General features: G+C 44.8%; 1 protein-coding gene across 2 annotated transcripts in view; it reads left to right on the forward strand.

Moving 5' to 3' along the window:
- Positions 1 to 17,892, forward strand: part of SRGAP3 (SLIT-ROBO Rho GTPase activating protein 3) — a 274,924-nt gene that overhangs the window by 196,548 nt on the left and 60,484 nt on the right. For both annotated transcript variants that reach the window (XM_036737985.1, XM_036737984.1), the window contains exons 5-10: positions 1,890 to 2,075; positions 4,897 to 5,025; positions 7,090 to 7,311; positions 10,600 to 10,701; positions 11,982 to 12,179; positions 15,006 to 15,090. In XM_036737985.1, coding sequence (XP_036593880.1) covers positions 1,890 to 2,075; positions 4,897 to 5,025; positions 7,090 to 7,311; positions 10,600 to 10,701; positions 11,982 to 12,179; positions 15,006 to 15,090 — 922 coding nt within the window. The remainder of the gene's footprint in view (positions 1 to 1,889; positions 2,076 to 4,896; positions 5,026 to 7,089; positions 7,312 to 10,599; positions 10,702 to 11,981; positions 12,180 to 15,005; positions 15,091 to 17,892) is intronic.

The raw sequence follows: 17,892 nt of genomic DNA on the forward strand, positions 1-17,892 counted from the left end.
GGGTGGAAGGAATTACATCTGTAGTGTTTCCATTGGGGGTAGAATGGATCGTACACCGCCTTTCAGCATTGCAGAGAGGTGGAGGTGATGAGGGTTTGGGGTGAGAGGTGCTCGACACCCCAAAGTACCGACACGCCGGGTCCTGCTGAAAGAATTCGACTCAAGCTTTCTCAGCCAAGGGAAAGGACAAAGTTTATTAAGAGTTAGCCAAATAAGCCTGCCCCGAGAGATCCCACCCCTTGCGACGCCTGTAAGGAAAAAGGGCCAGACCCATCTGAGCTAGATTGGTTCTGACCCACCTCATGGAGGCAAGATGGAGATTATATACACAAAGGTTGTGGGAGGGATTGAGGGGTGGTCTGGGGAGACCAGAGGAGGGGTCTAGGGAGGGACTTAAGGACGAGGTCAGACTCCAGGGTGGGGGAAATAGCTGAAGGCCATATGGAAATGACAACCCATCAAGGGCTGGGGTAGCGAGCTAGGGTATAGATATTTTGATCAGGATTAAGGATGGGGAAACAGGATTAAGGGTGGGAAACAACTGGACAATAGAGGACTGGGCAAGGTAGGCATTTGGGCTTAATGGTTATAGCCTCAGGCCAAGGCCAGGTCGAGTGGCAAGATTCAAGGAGAGTTCAAGGGTTCAAGGGGTTCCCAGAGACTGTGCCCTCATCAGAGGGAGATAGCAGCTCATTGTAAGGCATGCAAGAGGGGTTATGGGCCAAGGAGAGGATGGAGGAAGCTTGGGCAGTAGTCAAAGAGTAGCGTCCCCTAACCGTTATGGGGCTCTTGGTCTGTAATTGCCAGAGGCTGAGTGTACAGAACTTGTTCCAGAGACTTACCTGCCTTCTTCAGAGGCCAGGACTTCTAAGTGCTCTTGCTTCCACTCCAGGATTTGTTATGAGGGTCCCAAAATCCTCACAGAGGTTCGTGACTCTCTAGGGGGCAGACGGTACCGTTACACTGGGCAGCGAAAGAACATGATTTATTGATCATCACCCACAGGATCTCCAGGAATTAGCCTATATGTGGTTGGCATGATTGGCTTGGGCAAGCCTTGGGATATTTTGTCATCCTGTCTTGAGACAACTCTTGAAACCACTTGGCATGGTCTCTGCAAAGCGGTGGGCCCTAATCCCTCAATCTGGTTCCCAAAGGATGATGTCCACCACAGTCCCTCAGATGCTCCCTCATCTTAAGAGGCAGGCCTAGAAGACATTCCTAGGATCATAGATTTGGAATTAGAAGAGGATTGTGTCATCTAATCTGCTGTTTTATCATTTAGGAAACCAGGGACTTGCCTAAGGTCACCCGTATTTCAAGTATTAGAGCTAAGCTGCTCTGTGCATAGCCCTCTGGTTGGCTCTAGGGGAAACATAAGAAAAATTTCGGGTTTGGTATTCTCATAGAACTGACATTCTCCTTGGGGAGACAAGCTTTATGGAAGAACAAGAAATATAATTTGTTTTATCATGAAGTATAACCAGTAAGCACAGAGGAGATCAGCAGTAGGAGAAGTTGCTGTGGCCTGGAGTGATGATTTGAGCTGAGCTTGGAAGGATGGAAAAGATATGACTAGAAGGTGGGCAGATGGGGGGAACCTGCGGCCTCGAGACCACATGTGGCCCTCTAGATTCTTAAGTGCAGCCAAGTGCACACGTGAGGACCTAGAGGGCCACTTGTGGCCTTGAGGCCTTAGGTTCCCCACCCCTGGGGTAGAAGAAGGTATTGCAGGCGGATGGAATAGCATGGAGTTAGGAATGAGCACGACCTGTGTGGGGGACAGTGGGAAGATGTCTCTAATTGGAATTGAGGGTCTGTGTGAGACAGATGTGACAATAAACAGGAAGACGGTGGAACGTTAACTTTTCCTCATTTCCTTGTCCTAGGTCATGAAAACCTATCACATGTATCACGCAGAGAGCCTTAGCGCCGAGAGTAAGTTAAAAGAGGCCGAGAAGCAAGAAGAGAAACAGTTTAACAAGTCGGGGGACCTTGGTATGAATCTGCTTCGGCACGAGGACAGGCCGCAGCGCAGGAGTTCTGTCAAGAAAATGGAGAAGATGAAGGAGAAGGCAGGTGGTGGGGTATTGCTCCTGAGGGAGGGCTGAGGGCTCACGCAGAAGGGGACACTCCAGGGGGAACGGGCACCTCCTGCTCTCCGAGCACCCAGGGAGGTGTGGGTTGAGCAGCGGGCAGGGGCTGCCCGTGTTCTACAAGCAGGGCCAGAGTCACCTGGGAAGGTGGAAGAGCCCCTCTGCCTCTGCCCAATTCAAGCCGAGTCAGCACCTTCTAATTACTTCTGGGGTGGACCAAGCTCATCAAATATATTAGCAGCCCAATGTGGGATTGTGTTCATTAGGCATGAGGGGACTGGACCGGGCTCCAGAGTAGGATATGGGAGGCTGGTGATGAATGCCTACCCGGGAACTTTCAGCCCCAAACTGAGATGATTAGACTTTTTAACACCTAAACTATTAGATTCAACACGTTCATGTAGCAAACATTTATTAAGTGTTTACTGTATACAAGCCACGATGGTAGGCTCTGGGGTTGAAAAGAAAAACAAATCAGATCTTGCTGTTGAAAATTAACCCACAAGCAATAATTAAATACCTATGATGTGCCAGGCACTGTGTGGTAGGTATACAAAGAGAATAACAGAACAACTCCTGCCTTCAATCAATCAACATGCATTTATTAAGCACCTGCTAGGTGTAAGGCAGCTAGGTGGTATAGTGGACAGAACACTGGGCCTGGAGTCAGGAAGACCTGAGTTCAAATCCAACCTTAGATGCTTAGCTGTGTGACCCTGGACAAGTCACTTAAACCCATTTGCCTCCATTTCCTCATCTGTAAAATGAGCTGGAGAAGGAAATGGCAAACCAGTCCAATATCATTGCCAAGAAAACCCCAAATGAGGTTACAAAGAGTCAGACGCAACTGAAAAATAACTGAACAACTTGGGATTAACATGTGTAAGGCACTCTGCCAGGCACTGGAAATACAAAGATGGAAAAAAAATTACAGTCCCTGCCCTCAAGGAGTTTACAATCTATTAGGAGAGGGAGCACATACAAAAGTGAGTATATGCAGAACACATACAAGATAAATACACAGTGATTTGAGGAGGGAGAGCAGGGGGAAGGGCAGGGAATAGCTAATGGAAAGGCAGGAGGAGATGTGTGAGGAGTAGCAAGAAGGCCATTTTAACCAGACCCGCAGCATGCAGATAGGGGACCAATGTATAACAAGGCTGAATGGATCAGCTGGGGCCAGAGGTTGGGGTCATTGGAGGTGAAAATTCTTGGTAAGCTCTAAAGTGCTATTTAAACCTGAGCTAGTGTGACTATTCCTCATGGAGACTAAGCAACTCAGACAGTGGGATTAAAATTTACCAAGGCCTTAGTGACTTAGAAACACTACCAGAAGCAAATAGAAGGGCAGGGACGCAGGGTTCGCTGGAGTTTATGTGAGGCAGGTAACTGTGTTGTGGTTTGTCCTTCCTTCCTGAAGAGGATGACATCGGGGAGAGGATGACATGACTTGCAGTTGACTTTGATTTGAGTGAGGGAGGACTGTGCAAGGTCACCAGCCTCGCTTTCTCCTTCAGAGACATCTGGGTCCAGTGGCCAGACCAAAGGAACGCTGGCTTGGGAATTAGATAGAATCATTAACTAGGGTGTGGTCATTGGAGCTTTCCCCCAGGGCATTGAAATTTAGGGATGGCTTTAGCCATTCTTCAGCAGTGTAGAAACAACCAATCTTTGTACCTAGTTAGCAAGAATAATTGGGTAAGAGTTCCCTTACCAGGTGGTGTAGTGTAGCTTTGGCTGTACTTCCCCTAGCCAACACCTGTATTCCTTGATCAGTTTGTCAGTTTCCCAGGCAGTGGCTGATGGGGTATTTTATGCTAATTGCCCCAGTTACAAAAAAAAAAGGTATATGTAGCATATTATATCTTATATTCTATATTAATAGAATTAACTTATTAATTAATAAAATATAATAATAGGATAGTTACTATATGCTGATGCTAGTTGTATCTCTACAAAAAGGAGACCAGGGTTCAAGTTCTTATTCCATATAGGTCACAGTAGCCAGGTAAGCTTAGGCAAGTCATTTTTTTCACCCTCCATCTTCTCATCTGTTAAATGGGGTTGGTAATGCTTACACAGTTCACCTTTAGAGTTGTTCTGAGGAATGCCCTTTAAAAACTCATTATATATTGGAGAGAGACTTGTAGTCAGGAGACAGGACGTATGGATAGGCCTAGATCTGCTACAGATTAGCTGTGTGAACTTGGGAAATCACTTAGAATGTGTGAGCCTCAGTCTCTTTATCCGTTAAACAAATGCTGTTGGGCTAGATGATCCCCAGGGTATAGCCAGCCTCTGGAGACTGTGATGCCAAGAGCCTCACATGAGTCATAGCAAGTATTCCGCAGTACAACAGGGATGACTGATAGAACAAAATGTACTCCTTGAGAAGGCTCCCTAATATCTATTCAGTCTCTTAGTCTGGCTGGCCAGGTCTAGGCTTTACACATCTAAAGTAACATGCAGAAACTTCACAGGGGAGGAGAGGATGTCAGAGAAGAGCTTCAGGGTTAATTAAAATGTTTGGTGGTTGTCCTTCCAGGGAAAGGTTAAAGGAATTCGAGCTTGATTTGGACTATACTAGGAAGACCCTTTCCCTTTGTCCTTTTAGGGATAGGGCCTTAGGTTTGAGGGGGCACCACATCTCTCTGCCTGGGCTGGCCTAGCATAAAGTCAGGCCTAGGGAGCATCTGCCATTCCCTGGCAAGGTTTGATACCTGGGAGAAAAATCAGAACCTCAACTATGAGCCAGCCACAGGCTAACTGGGATCTATGGCCTGTCTGTGTCCCCCTGCAGAGGCAGGCCAAGTACTCGGAAAATAAACTGAAGTGCACCAAGGCCCGGAATGACTATTTGCTGAACCTAGCGGCCACCAATGCAGCCATCAGCAAATATTACATCCATGATGTCTCCGATCTGATCGACGTAAGTCCCTACTTCACTCCCCGCTTACTTGGCACCAAATGAGGTGTATAACTGGTTGGTCATATAGACTCCTTGGGTCTTTACTGGGATCCACTCAGAGAGAACAAATAACCTGGAGATTCAGAAGGAGGGCTGATCAGAAGCTGTTTGTCTTTGGCACATGTTCCATTGTGGGAGGAGCCTGGGAATTTGGGTCCAGGGTCTGGGCGCGAATGAATATTGACCTCTAGGATAAGTGAGTGTCATTTTCATGGGTATCCATGGCATACATGTCTTTGGTGGCCATATTGTTCGTGTTTATGTGTGTGTTTGTGTGTGTATGTTTCCAAAAGTATTTACCATCTGCTAAACAAACATACTAGGAGCAAGGGAAATACAAAAGGAGTCAGCTCCATACACACACATATAGACATACAAACACATATATGTATATATGTGTGTATATATACACATATAAAAATATTTTTATATATATTAAAAACATAATTATATAAATAGTAGCATAGGGAATAGAGTATAGGACTTGGAGTTTGAATCTTGCCTCAGACACTAGCTGCGTGGCTCTGGACAAGTCACTTAAGTGTTTTCAGCCTCAGTTTCCTCATTTGTAAAATGGGTGAATAATAATACCATCTATATCACAGAGTTACTGTGAAATCAAATGAGATAACACACATAAAGCACTATATAGATGTTATTTATTATTACAGTATGTAAGGTATCCAAAGCCAGTAAAGCTTAAAATTGAGCTAAGACTTTTGGAACACGCTGTATATGTGTATGGACACACACACACACACATACACCTACACACACATATGCGGACACACATATACTGTCATACACATAGACACATACACATATATACTTACAATATACGTACACTCATATACACACATACACTCTCATACACGCATACATAGACACACACTGCCATACGCACACAGACACACAGTCACTCACACACATACTACACTCATACACACACTCTTATACACACACACACACACACACAGAGGCAGCATAGCAGCGTGAATAGTGTACCAACCCTGAAGCCAGAAAAACTTGGGTTCAAGCCCTCCCTCTAACACACACTGGTCGTGTCCCTGGGCCAATCACTAAATGATTCCATTTTCTAGGCAACTCTGGAAACAATATAAATTGCAAAGAAGGTGTGTCCCTATATTGATGGGTGGAGTTTCCCCATTGGGAAGCTTCCAATCAATGAAGTCACAGTTCTGAGCCCACAACTAGGTGTATAGAGACATACTACCTTTATATACCATCCTAATGTGCCAAATTATACAGTGTGAGCAGTGAGAAGATTGGAGGTAATCTCTCAAAGTACTAATTTTGCATGATAGTAAGTAATCCATCAGGGAATTAGGGAAAGGAGAGTTCAGTGTGAATGGGCATCCTCGAGGAAGGAACTTTAAAAACTTTCTGGAGGAAAGGGGCTTGAGCTGGGCGCTAAAGAACAGGAACATCCTGTTTGGAAGCTGGTTTCAAGCAGCAACTATTTCTTTTGTATTTGCTTCCCACTGTGCTAGGCATTGGGATCTGGATGTGCTAGATCCTCAGTAAATGTACTTTGACTAACTGATCTTACCCATGGGGCCCTGGTATATTCCTGGCTGAAATGGAGAATGTCTGGGTTCTGGGTTCCAGTCTGTTTGGGGATGGACTGTTCTTGCCCTTGTAGAGAGGAGAAGGAAGCTAAATCTCCTTGTTTAGCATATAAGGAGGGTTCCTAGCAAGTGTCTTTGTCTTTCAGGAGACCCTGGCCAGATACTGTCTTTTCTTCCACTCCAAGCCTTTCCCTTCTTGCAGAGGAAAGAGGAAAAGTTGAATGGAGCTTTCTTTCAGCTACCCAGGTTTTAGACGCCCTGAACTTCTCTAAGAAAGTGGTCTGGGAACTGGCCTTTGGTTTTATATTTGAGGCAGGCTTCAAAAATTCACTAGAGCCTTTGGATATGAAAGTCCTGGGGCCTATTTATCATATCGTAAATAGAAACTGCTGTTGTACCTTGACTGTTCTGTTTTTGGCTTTTCTCTATCCTCAAGTGTTGTGATCTAGGCTTTCATACCAGCCTAGCCCGAACCTTCAGGACCTACCTCTCAGCTGAATATAACCTGGAGACCTCTCGCCACGAGGGGCTGGATGTCATAGAAAATGCAGTAGACAACCTAGATGCGAGGAGTGACAAGCACACGGTCATGGACATGTGCAACCAGGTCTTCTGCCCGCCGCTCAAGTTTGAGTTCCAGCCCCACATGGGAGATGAGGTAAGACACCTGGCCCAGAATTCCCAAGCTCACTGCCATCTCTTATCACTACCTAGGGGCACATGCCCTGCACTTCTTCTCCCTCTTCTCTTTCAATCTGTGAGGTCTTCCATCCATCTAAGAGCACTGGACTGGGAGGTTGGATGGGTTTCTTGTTCTGAGCTCTGCCATTGATTCCTTATGTGACTCTGGACAAGTCACTAAATGACAGAATAGAAGAATTTGAGAATCAAATGGGACCTTAGCAGTCCTCTGGTCCAATCCACACTCCTCAAAGAGTCCCCATGAGAACACAGCCAGCAAGTGGCTATCTAGCTTCTGCTCATACACCTCCATTTGGGGGGACCTACAATTCACTCTCTTGGTCTCATTTCTTACCTGTTAAATGAGGGGATCAGACTTGATGACTCCCATCTAGCTCAAAATCTGTGATCCTATGATCTTCCCACCTTGACTTTGGTTATAGACCAGATCTCCTGACCCAGCCAACATAGTAAGTTGTAGAGTTAGAAGGAACTTTAAAAGTCTAATCTCCTTTTTCAGGAGAAGAAACTGAGGGCCAGAGAAATTAACTGACTTGCCTGTGGTCACAGGAGTGGTAGATAGCAGGTCCAGGATTCCAACCCAGGTCTCCTGGCTCCAAATCTAGAACTCTTTCTGTTACATTGTGATGGTGATGTCACTGAAGGAATTGGTATAAGGGATGATGATAGAAGAGTCATTTTTCCCACTTCCTACAAGTTTAGCGAGAGGGGGTGATCATGACAAAATTCTTTCCCAACCAGTTGATTCCCTGAAGAATTTCCATCATGGGAATGAGAGCTGCTGCTGTTGTTTCCTATCCCTGTTTACCTTTGCCGTGACTTTTCTTGGCTGAATGTCATTTCATCGTGAATCTTGCCCTTGAACTCTGGTCCTGCCGGTAGAATAGGATCCAAAGCTGGGCCCCCTTCTTGGAATCAGGGAATGTAGATTGCTGCTATATTCTGAGTTTCAAGCCATTGAAAAGAAAATTATCTTAGTGAATGAGATTCTTTTCTGAGAAGTAAAGTGGCCAAAACATTGGGCTTTTGAAGCTTGTCTCTTGTTGTCAGACAGGAAACCTGTTCCCAAGCAAAAGTGGGGATGTTATCAAAATTTAGAGAAGTCAGTTCACAAAACCCTGGAACACTGGAGCCAAAGTCTTCCCCAGAATCAGTGTGATGTGGGTTAGAGGTCATTAAAGTCAGCATACCCGGGCTGTAGAGTGGTCAAGTTAGAAAAGAGAGGTCTGAAAGGGGTGGTGGTAGAGAAAACCCTGAATCTGGAGTAGAGACTTGGGTTCAAGTCTTGGATCTTCCACTTAGTAGCTGGGAGACTCTGAGCAGGTTATTATCCCTCTGACCCTGTTTCCTCAGTTGCAAAATGAGGAGAATGAACTGAGTTATGGTTTAGAGCCAAAAGGGCTATTGGAGGTCATCAAAGTCCCACAACCTCATTTGACAGATAAGGAAACAAGCCCCATGAGCCTCACCCTAGAACCTGGGTCCTTCCAATACCTAATCCACTGTACCCCAGCTCAGAGGAATGCAGGCTACCACTGTTCCACATTCTTTTCAGTTGTTCTCAAAGCTGACTGTGATGTCAGATCGACAGTGGGGAACACCATCGATCAATCAACAAAAAACATTTATTAAGCGCCTTTTGTCCTTGACATTCAGATGATCTCCATAAAATGCTTTTTAAGCCATAAGATGCTAAACAGAAGTAAGCTATCATTACTACAAAGTAGACAATTATACAGTCCTGCCCCTTCATTTTACAGATGAGAAAAACTGAAGCCAATAATGAGCCAGTGACTTGCCCAAGATCACAGAGGTAGCTTCTGGGAGAATTGGGCCCAGAACCTAGTTGTCCTTGCCTTCAGCCCCATATACTTTCATCTCTACCAGGGATTCTGAACCTAGAGTTCTGTGAACTTCAAAAAAAATTTTTTTTTCATAACTGTATTTTAATATAATTTATTATCTTTATAATTCTATGAAATTTATTTTATACACTTAAAAACATGATGCTGAAAAAAAGGCTTTACCAAATTGCTGAAGGAGTTTATGAAACACACCAAAGCTTAAATGCACTTACTTTATGCTGTAGTGCCCCTTGGAGGCTGTCAGCAACTGGCTCTGTGACCTTGGAGCAGAACATTCCAGGCCTTGCTTCTGTCATCAGTGAGGTTTTAGACTAACCAGCCTCTGAGGTCCCTCTCAGCTCTAAATTTCTCTGATTTTAAAATTGAAGGAGACTGTGCTTTTCACTCCAGGGAATACATTTATGGTACTGGTTGCCTCAAGCACTGAGAAAGGTTGAAAATATAAATTGATTCAAGAAAATTTTACCTAAATTAATGCATATGAGATCATTATTAATAGCAGGCTTGCTTGTAAACTTTATGTAATAATATGTATGACATGTATTGTGTTGTTATAGCAATATTATAAACATAATGCAATAGTAGTAATATGAGACATGTATGTAACTTTAACGTTTGCAGAATACTTTATCTCATTTGAGTCTGACAATGGCTCTGGAGAGTGGATATTGAGCCATAAAAGGGGGCGGGGAGTTCATATTATTAAAGGGAAGATCTCTAAGCTTTGGAAGTTCTGATAAATCACAGTCATCTCCCTGCTCTGCTGGAGCAATGAGTCAGGGTCAACTATCATGCTCGCCTGGAAGCCATCCCTTCCTGCCCCGTCAGGGGCAGAGTATTAGACCAGAGGAACTATGGTGTGGCCTTTTTTGGTTTATATTTGTGATTTTACTGGTAGAGGCTTTCAAAGGGGGAATTTCCTTCTACCAGCGCAGATCAGAGCGAGCTCTGCAATGTACAGTTTGAGTGAATGTTGAAAACTATCTTTACATGTAATTAGAAAAAATAAAATACTATTAAGTAGAAAAAAAAATAAAATAAAGAGTTGCCTGAGAATGCTGGGAGGTTGTAACTCGCACAGGGCCACACAACCAGTAGGTGTCAGAGGCAGGATTTGAACCCTGGAGATGGAAATGGCAAACCATTCCAGTATCTATACTAAGAAAACTCCTAATGGGGTCATGAAGAGTCAGAGGGGACTGAAAGGACTGAATAACTGAACAACAACTTCCAGACTCCCAAGGTCGGCTCTCCCTCCACTATGCCAGGCTGTGTTATGACTTCTGTTCTCCTGATCCTTGAGGGAGGGAAAGAGGGCAGTGTAGGGGATGAAAGAGATGGGCCTTTATCCGTTTCCTGACTTGGGTTTTCTCCCACAGGTGTGCCAGGTGAGTGCCCAGCAGCCAGTCCAGACAGAGCTGCTCATGCGCTACCACCAGCTCCAGTCACGGCTAGCCACCCTCAAGATAGAGAATGAAGAGGTGAGAAGTCCCTTCCCCTTTGGGTACGTTTCCTTCCCTGAGGTTAAATTGGACCAGGTGGGTCTATATGCCACGTAGGCAGGAGCAGGATATGTAGGGTTACCCCTAGGGAATTTCCATTTCTCTTCTTGGTTTTCTCCTGCTTATAATACAAACTCTTTCTCTTCCAACCATGAAGTTCAAGCTTCCCCAAACTCTCTTGGACACTAAAAAACAAAACAAAACAAACAAAAAACAAAAGCTGGGCAGTAGTTTTGTTTGGTTTCCTAGTTCTTATCCTTGCTCAGATTCAATGGCCTTCAAGCCTAATTTTTCTGAGGCTCTAAGCTGTGTCTTTCTATTCTCTTCTCTCTTATGAGAAGCATTGTGACATCATATCACAGAGCAGTGTGACACTGTGTCATAGAGAAGTGTGACATAATGGCAGAGCAGTGTGACATCATATCACAGAGCAGTGTGACATCATATCAGAGAAGTGTGACATCATTGATAGAGCAGCGTGACATCATGTCATAGAGCAGCTTGACATCATATGGAACAGTGTGACATCATATCACAGAGCAGTGTGACATCATATCACAGAGCAGTGTGACATCATATCAGAGAAGTGTGACATCATTGATAGAACAGCGTGACATTGTCATAGAGCAGTGTGACATCATATCATAGATCCAGAGTTGGAGGGGGCCTCAGAGGCTGCCTAGTCCAACCACTTTATTTCACCGATGAGGAAACTGAAACCCTCAAAAAAAAAACAAAAACAAGGTTAAATAATTTGTCCCAATGGTCTCTTTACCCAGTAATTCTCATGTTCTTCAAATTCCAGTCTATCCCTTGACCTAAGTTATGCTTAGAAATTATTCCAGGTGAGGAGACCCAGGTTCTACCACCAGCCAGCTGGGTGACTTTGGACAAGTTACTTGGTTTTTCTGTGCCTCAGTTTCCTCACCTGGAAGATGGGGGTCATATAGCCTTGGGTGAGCCACTTAATATCTTTGGATCTAATCTAGTGGACCTGTGTTCAAGTCTGATATCTGCCCCTTACCGGCTGTGTGACTTTGGGCAAGTTACATAAACTCTTTGGGTCCTTGTTTCCTCATCTGTAAAATTAGAGGGTTGCACCTTGATACTCTCTGAGGCCCCTTCCTGCTCTAAATTTCTGGTTCTGTGTTTCCTTACGGGGGCATTGTGAGGATGAAATTAAATGACAGTGGGAGGAAAGGCACTGGAGAAATCCTTGGAATTTTGTTACTATGCACCCTCCCTCCCCCTCCTCCCAGGTCCGGAAAACACTGGATGCCACCATGCAGACCCTCCAGGACATGTTGACAGTGGAGGACTTTGATGTCTCTGATGCCTTCCAACACAGTCGATCCACGGAATCAATCAAATCTGCTGCATCTGAGACTTATATGAGCAAAATCAACATTGCCAAGAGGCGAGCCAACCAGCAGGAAACGGAAATGTTTTATTTTACGGTGAGTTGGATTCTGAGCCTGAAGGAATGGACTGATTCTGAAGGAGGGACGTTGGAGAGGGGAGGAGAGAGGGAGCAGCTGGAGCTAATGGGAACCCTGTACCTGCCCTTGGCTTGTGGTATGAAGAGGGAGCTCCTGATTTTCTGAAAGGGGAGAAGAGGATGAGCATGGAGATTTTAGTAAAGGGTGGGAGTGGAGGTATTCTTGCCACTTGGTAAATTCATTACAACTCACGAGTGAGCCTATAAAGACCTCAGAGTATTTTGTTGAGCAGGCTGGAATGAGAATACATCATCCTGGCAGGTGCCAGGCTTCATGAGAGAACTCTCGGGTTATGTTTGTGGAATGGTAGAATTGGGCTGTGTGTTTTGAGAATAGCCTATGTGTTTATCCAAAGGGACTGACGGTCACCTCTCCACCTATACATGCAAGGGCCCAGATTATTTTTATCCCATTGGTTGGGGTATTTGGAGATGCCCCCTAAAGATTCATTTCCTTGGGTGATGAGAGTCGGCATGAGACAGTGGAAAGAATGCTGAGTTGGGGTCCTTTGTTTGAATCCTGGCTCATTGTGATTTGGAGCAAGTCACTTTAACCTCTCTGGGCCTCTGTTCCTCATCCATGAAATGAAGGAGCTGGACCAGATGACCTTGAAAGTCCTTTGCAGAGTTAACTCTGTGATCCTAGCCTAGATCACCAGTAAGAATAAGCCATCCTGGGAGGAAGGCAGAGTTAGCCAGTGTCATTGACAAAGGGCCACTAGCTGCTACTGCCTAATTCATTTTCCCCCTAATTATCTATTTAGCTGTTTCTAACGGCATCATAGCACTTTCAAATGTGTCAGCGCTTGGAAATCTGCAGTGGCAACTTGTTTTTTTCATACTTGCTTCATGGATCCTACATTGGGTGACTTTTGACTTTTGACTTCTGACTTGAGCTTTGGTTTCTCCAACTGAAAAAACAAAGGTCCTGGGCTAGCTGGTTCCTGAAGTTGCTGCTGGCTCTGAGATTCTACATAATTTCTTGATTACTTGATCCTGGGAAGGTTGGAAAAGCCACATGCATCCCTGGGTGGGGGGTGATTGGTGGAGGGGGGGAAGAGTGTCACAGATTGATTGATAGCCCAGGTATAGAAAAACACAGCCTCCAGGGTTATTTACATTCTCTAATGAGCTAACTCCTGTGATGACAGATGAATAAGTTATCAGTCTAGTACAGACTGGGCCTTCAGGGCATAGACTAACATCTATCAGGGACTGTGGGGTTAGTGGGTAAAAGGAACAAGCTGGGAGGCAGACACCCTAGCTTCTGATCTCAGCTTGGCCTCTTACTAGCCATGTGTCCTTGGGCAAATTGCTTAATCTCTTAGAGCCATGATTCCTTTATCTGGAAAATGTGGAATGATATTTAAGATCTGTCCTGCCTATCACACAGGTTTATTGTGGGAAAAGCACCTCACCTACATTAAAACACTTTGCGAATGTTAACTGTTGATTAGTAATAATAATAAAAGGAATTATTTTTATTTTAGTATCTTTGTGACTATGGGCAAGTCATTTAACTTTTCAGTGCCCCAGATACCTCTTTGAGACTAGACATTATAGAAGAGGAGGAGGGAGGAAGCACAGACACTGAAGGGGGAAGGGGCCTTTTTGCCCAGGACCATCTAGTTACTCAGTGTCAGAGGTTACAGTTGAACCCAGATCTTCCAGACTCTGAGACTGTCTCTATGTTATACTTTGAAGGATAGGGACTAGGGATGGGATTTTATTGGTAGAAGGATCTCCCATGTTGAGGAGACTCTACCAATACAGGTTGCACCTTAGGGTCTTAGAGCTGAAACAATGAACCATTTTGTGTCAGGGACTCCCCTTTGGCAGTCTGGTGAAACCAATGGGCCCCCTTCTCAGAGTCGTGTTCTAAGACATATAAACTGACATATATAGGAACACAAAGGAAGCCGGTCATATGGAAATGTTGTTATCAGAATTTAAAGAAAAAAACAACACAAGTTCATGGAAATCCAGGTTAAAAATTCCTGTCTTAGAGAGATGCTAAGAGATTGAGAAGTTAAATGACTTACCCAAGGTCACCTAGCCAATATGTATCAGACTTAAACCCAGGCCATCCTATCTTCAAGGCTGGTTTTCTATCACTGTTCCACATAGCATCCCTATAAGAACCACCACAGCAATAGTAAGATAATGCATAAAAGTACTTTGAAAAGCAGGGGTTTATACACAAATGTAAGAAATCATTATTAGATTGCTTCAAAATCAAAGCATGCCTGCTGAGCATATCTTTAGAAGAGTGGGCACCATCTCCCCTTGCCCCTTCTCTGCTCCCCACCCACAACCCAAATAAATAAGCCTTGTTTGGAAGCTGCTGTCTGAAAAATCTGATAAAGCCCTCCCTTCCCCTTCCTGGAAAGTCTCCTGTCTTTATTGCTGTTGGCACAAAGGGATCCTGAGGTCTGATGACAGAAGGAACCCTGCTCAGCTGAGCTCCAGCTGACAAGAGGGCTTTCACTGGGCTGTTTTCTCTGGGATTTCTTGTGTTTCGAGACCCTGACCTGAAATGCATGCCCAGGGCCAAAGGATCGGAGGCTAATAAGGTCAACACTATTGAATAGCATAGAGTGAGAGAGCAAACAGAAATCCCTCTTGGGGTCCCTTCTACCCCAGGCCTTAAGGAGGTTTCCTTGGAGGGTGGCACATTCTTCTTTTGCTTTCTGCCTACCCCTACCAGCACCAACCTGAACTGCAGAAGTGGGAGCCCCTGTCTTGGTCCACCATCCTTAACTGTCTCCTGCCTTGTGTTTTCCAGAAATTTAAAGAATATGTGAATGGCAGTAATCTTATCACCAAGCTGCAGGCTAAGCATGACTTACTCAAGCAGACCCTTGGAGAAGGTGAGTCCTGTGCTCCAGGCTCAGGGAGAAGCCCGGTTTCCTGAGCAGCTTTTAAAGCCCCACAGTGAGGAAGCAATTCCCTGCCTGTTCTTGACTTTTTGTGTTATATGACCAGCCAAATGTTCCTCCCTGCGCCCTGTCAGTCTTGAAAGGATTCCTCTGGGAGTGGCTCACCAAGGACGGGCATTTCTCTTTTCCCTCCATTCCCTGACCTGTGCCCAACCGTGCCTCTGGCTTCAGGGCCAGGGTAGTATGTAAGGGGCCCACACCAAAGTGAGGGATCAGGGAGAGGGCAGGGTTCTTCTCCACCCTTGTACTTTTATTCCTAATGCCTTCCAGGTAGTAGGAATTCTGGGGGAAGGAGGGAGGGGATGGTGGAGAAGAAAGAGGAGACTACAGGCTGAGGAGCTTGGGGGGGGGTATGACAATTGGTTTACATGTTGTGCTTAATAAATGCTTGTTTCCTTCCTTCATTGGTTATTTATTAATCACCTACTGTGTGCAAGGCACTGTATAGGGACATGGTGAGGACCTCAAAGGGCGTTCAGTCCAGTGAGAGGACTAAAACATGTATCAGAATATGAAGTAGTATGCGACAACTGTATAAAATGTACCCAGTTCCATGAGACCAGCTGGGCTGATGAAGAGACCTTGATGCTTTAGGGGCAGTGCGACCACCAGCCTTTCTTAGGGCTTCAGTTTCCTCATTTGTAAAAGGAAAGGTGTTGGACTAGATCTTTAAGGTCCCTTGCTGGTTGGGGAGGATTAGGGATGGCTTCTTGGAGGAAGTGACATTCGAACTGGGCTTTGAATAGTGAATTGGGTTTTGTTGGGTAGTTCCAGGAGCAAGGGGATGTCATGCCAGGTGATGGGAATGTGCTGAGAAAAGGTATGCAGGCAGGAAAGCCCAAGTTGTATTCAGGGAATGATAATAGGCTGAAGCCTAGTGCACAAGATGAGGCCTGAAAGGCACAAGAGAAGGGAGAGCTCCTTTCTTGACTCATTTCTTTTCACCTTAGGTCCTTTCTTCTACCTAATGCCTTTTGTAATTCCCCCCCCCCCCCCCATACTTCCTACCTTTCCTAGGACAAGCAATACTGTCTTTCCTTCCACATTTATTCATTCAACAAACATTTATTAAATGCCTGCTACGTGCAAAGCACCGTCACACTGTCAGCTTTCTTATTCTAGCCCTGGTGGGAGCTGGGACAGTCTTCCAGCCCACCAGCTTCTGGGAGACATGGACATGCCTAGTGAACTATATTTGTCTCTTGGGCCTTACCTTTAAAAGCAGGGCACTGGCTAGAGGCTTTCAGGACAGCTAAAGCAGAACCAAGGAAGTTTACTAGTAGCGACTTTAGCATTGTTTTCCTAAGTGAGCTATCTCCTCTTTGGAAGACAGGATGCTTTATAGGTTTTTGGATGACTCTTACTTGGAGGACAGAGTATTTCTTTCCTGCTCTACCATTAGCCATAGGAAATGCAATCTTTTGTTAAATCTTTGCATGGATGCTCTTAATGCAATAAAAAATTAATTAGTTTTAGTTGGCTCAGATCCTGACCCATGTAGTCTTCCAAGTTTATTTAGCCTTCAGCCCCACCTTACTCCAAGATGTGATTTAACAGTCTTTTGTTGGAGCTTTGAGCTGACTAACCAGGAAACATGGCTTTAGAAGTGTAGGGATGAACATATAGGTTCTTTCCCTTTTTCCCTGTTTATCTTTGGAAACAGATCTGGTAGTGGTATTGCTGGGTCAAAGGGCATAGGCAGTTTAAGAGCTGTCTTGGCATAATTCCAGATTGCTCTCCAAAATAGTTGGATCGGTTCACAATTCCACTGGCAGTAATAGATTTGCAGTTTTATGGGCAATCATAGTTGTTATGTTACTTTGTTATGGAAATGCTTGTTTTTTCCCATAAATTAAAAATAAAACAAATAAATATGGGGGAAAAAAGAAGTGTAGGGATGGTGAGAGAAGAACCAAGCAGGAGAATCTCAGGGCACTGAAGTTTTAAGAAACATGGCATTTCTGTGGGCATGGGATGATGCATGAAGGACCCTCTACTTTGCCTGCAAGCCCCAAGTTGAGCACAGCCCGTCACAACAAGGGCCAGACTCTGTTTGAACCAGCACTTTCCATATTTTGCTTTTGTCCCTTTTGCACATTTGGGTAAAGGTGACTACAAAAGGTAAGGAGATGTGTCAACACATACACCACTGGGTCTTGCCCATCATTTGGGGGTCTTTGGGCACTTGTTCCTTTTATGTTGCTGAAAGAGCCTTGGGCTGAGAGGAGGAGATCCAGATTGTAGTCCCATGTCTGCTAGTAGCTTGTTGTGTGGCCCTGGGAAAATCACATTACCTGTCAGCTTCCTCCTTTGTGAAATGTGAAATGTGAAATGATCGCTTAGGCTCCTTCTATCTCTAATGATCTAGGATTCGGGGTGAGATTTGTTTCTTGACGATGGAGCCAGGCATATTTCATGGGACCAAGTTTATGTGAATTAACTTAAAATGAAGACTCGAAAGAGTCTTTGAAAAATTTAAAGAAAAGCATCACTACAGGGTCTTTCAGGTTTCATCCTGATAAATTTCCAGCATTGAGCAGCTAACTAGTTGAACCTTTGCAGATGCCTGAAGCTTTGGAAACCCTGTGCTTACAGGGGTGTCAGGGGATCAGGTAAACCTTGCAACCTAAGCCTTCTGTGTTATAGGAAGAAACTCCTCCTTTGGCTCTCAGATAACCAAATCTCTAATACTGTGAGGCTCTATACAGGGTGTCCCTAAAGTCTGGACACATA

The sequence above is a fragment of the Trichosurus vulpecula genome, chromosome 9 (assembly GCF_011100635.1).
Source record: "Trichosurus vulpecula isolate mTriVul1 chromosome 9, mTriVul1.pri, whole genome shotgun sequence".
Lineage (NCBI taxonomy): Eukaryota > Metazoa > Chordata > Mammalia > Diprotodontia > Phalangeridae > Trichosurus > Trichosurus vulpecula.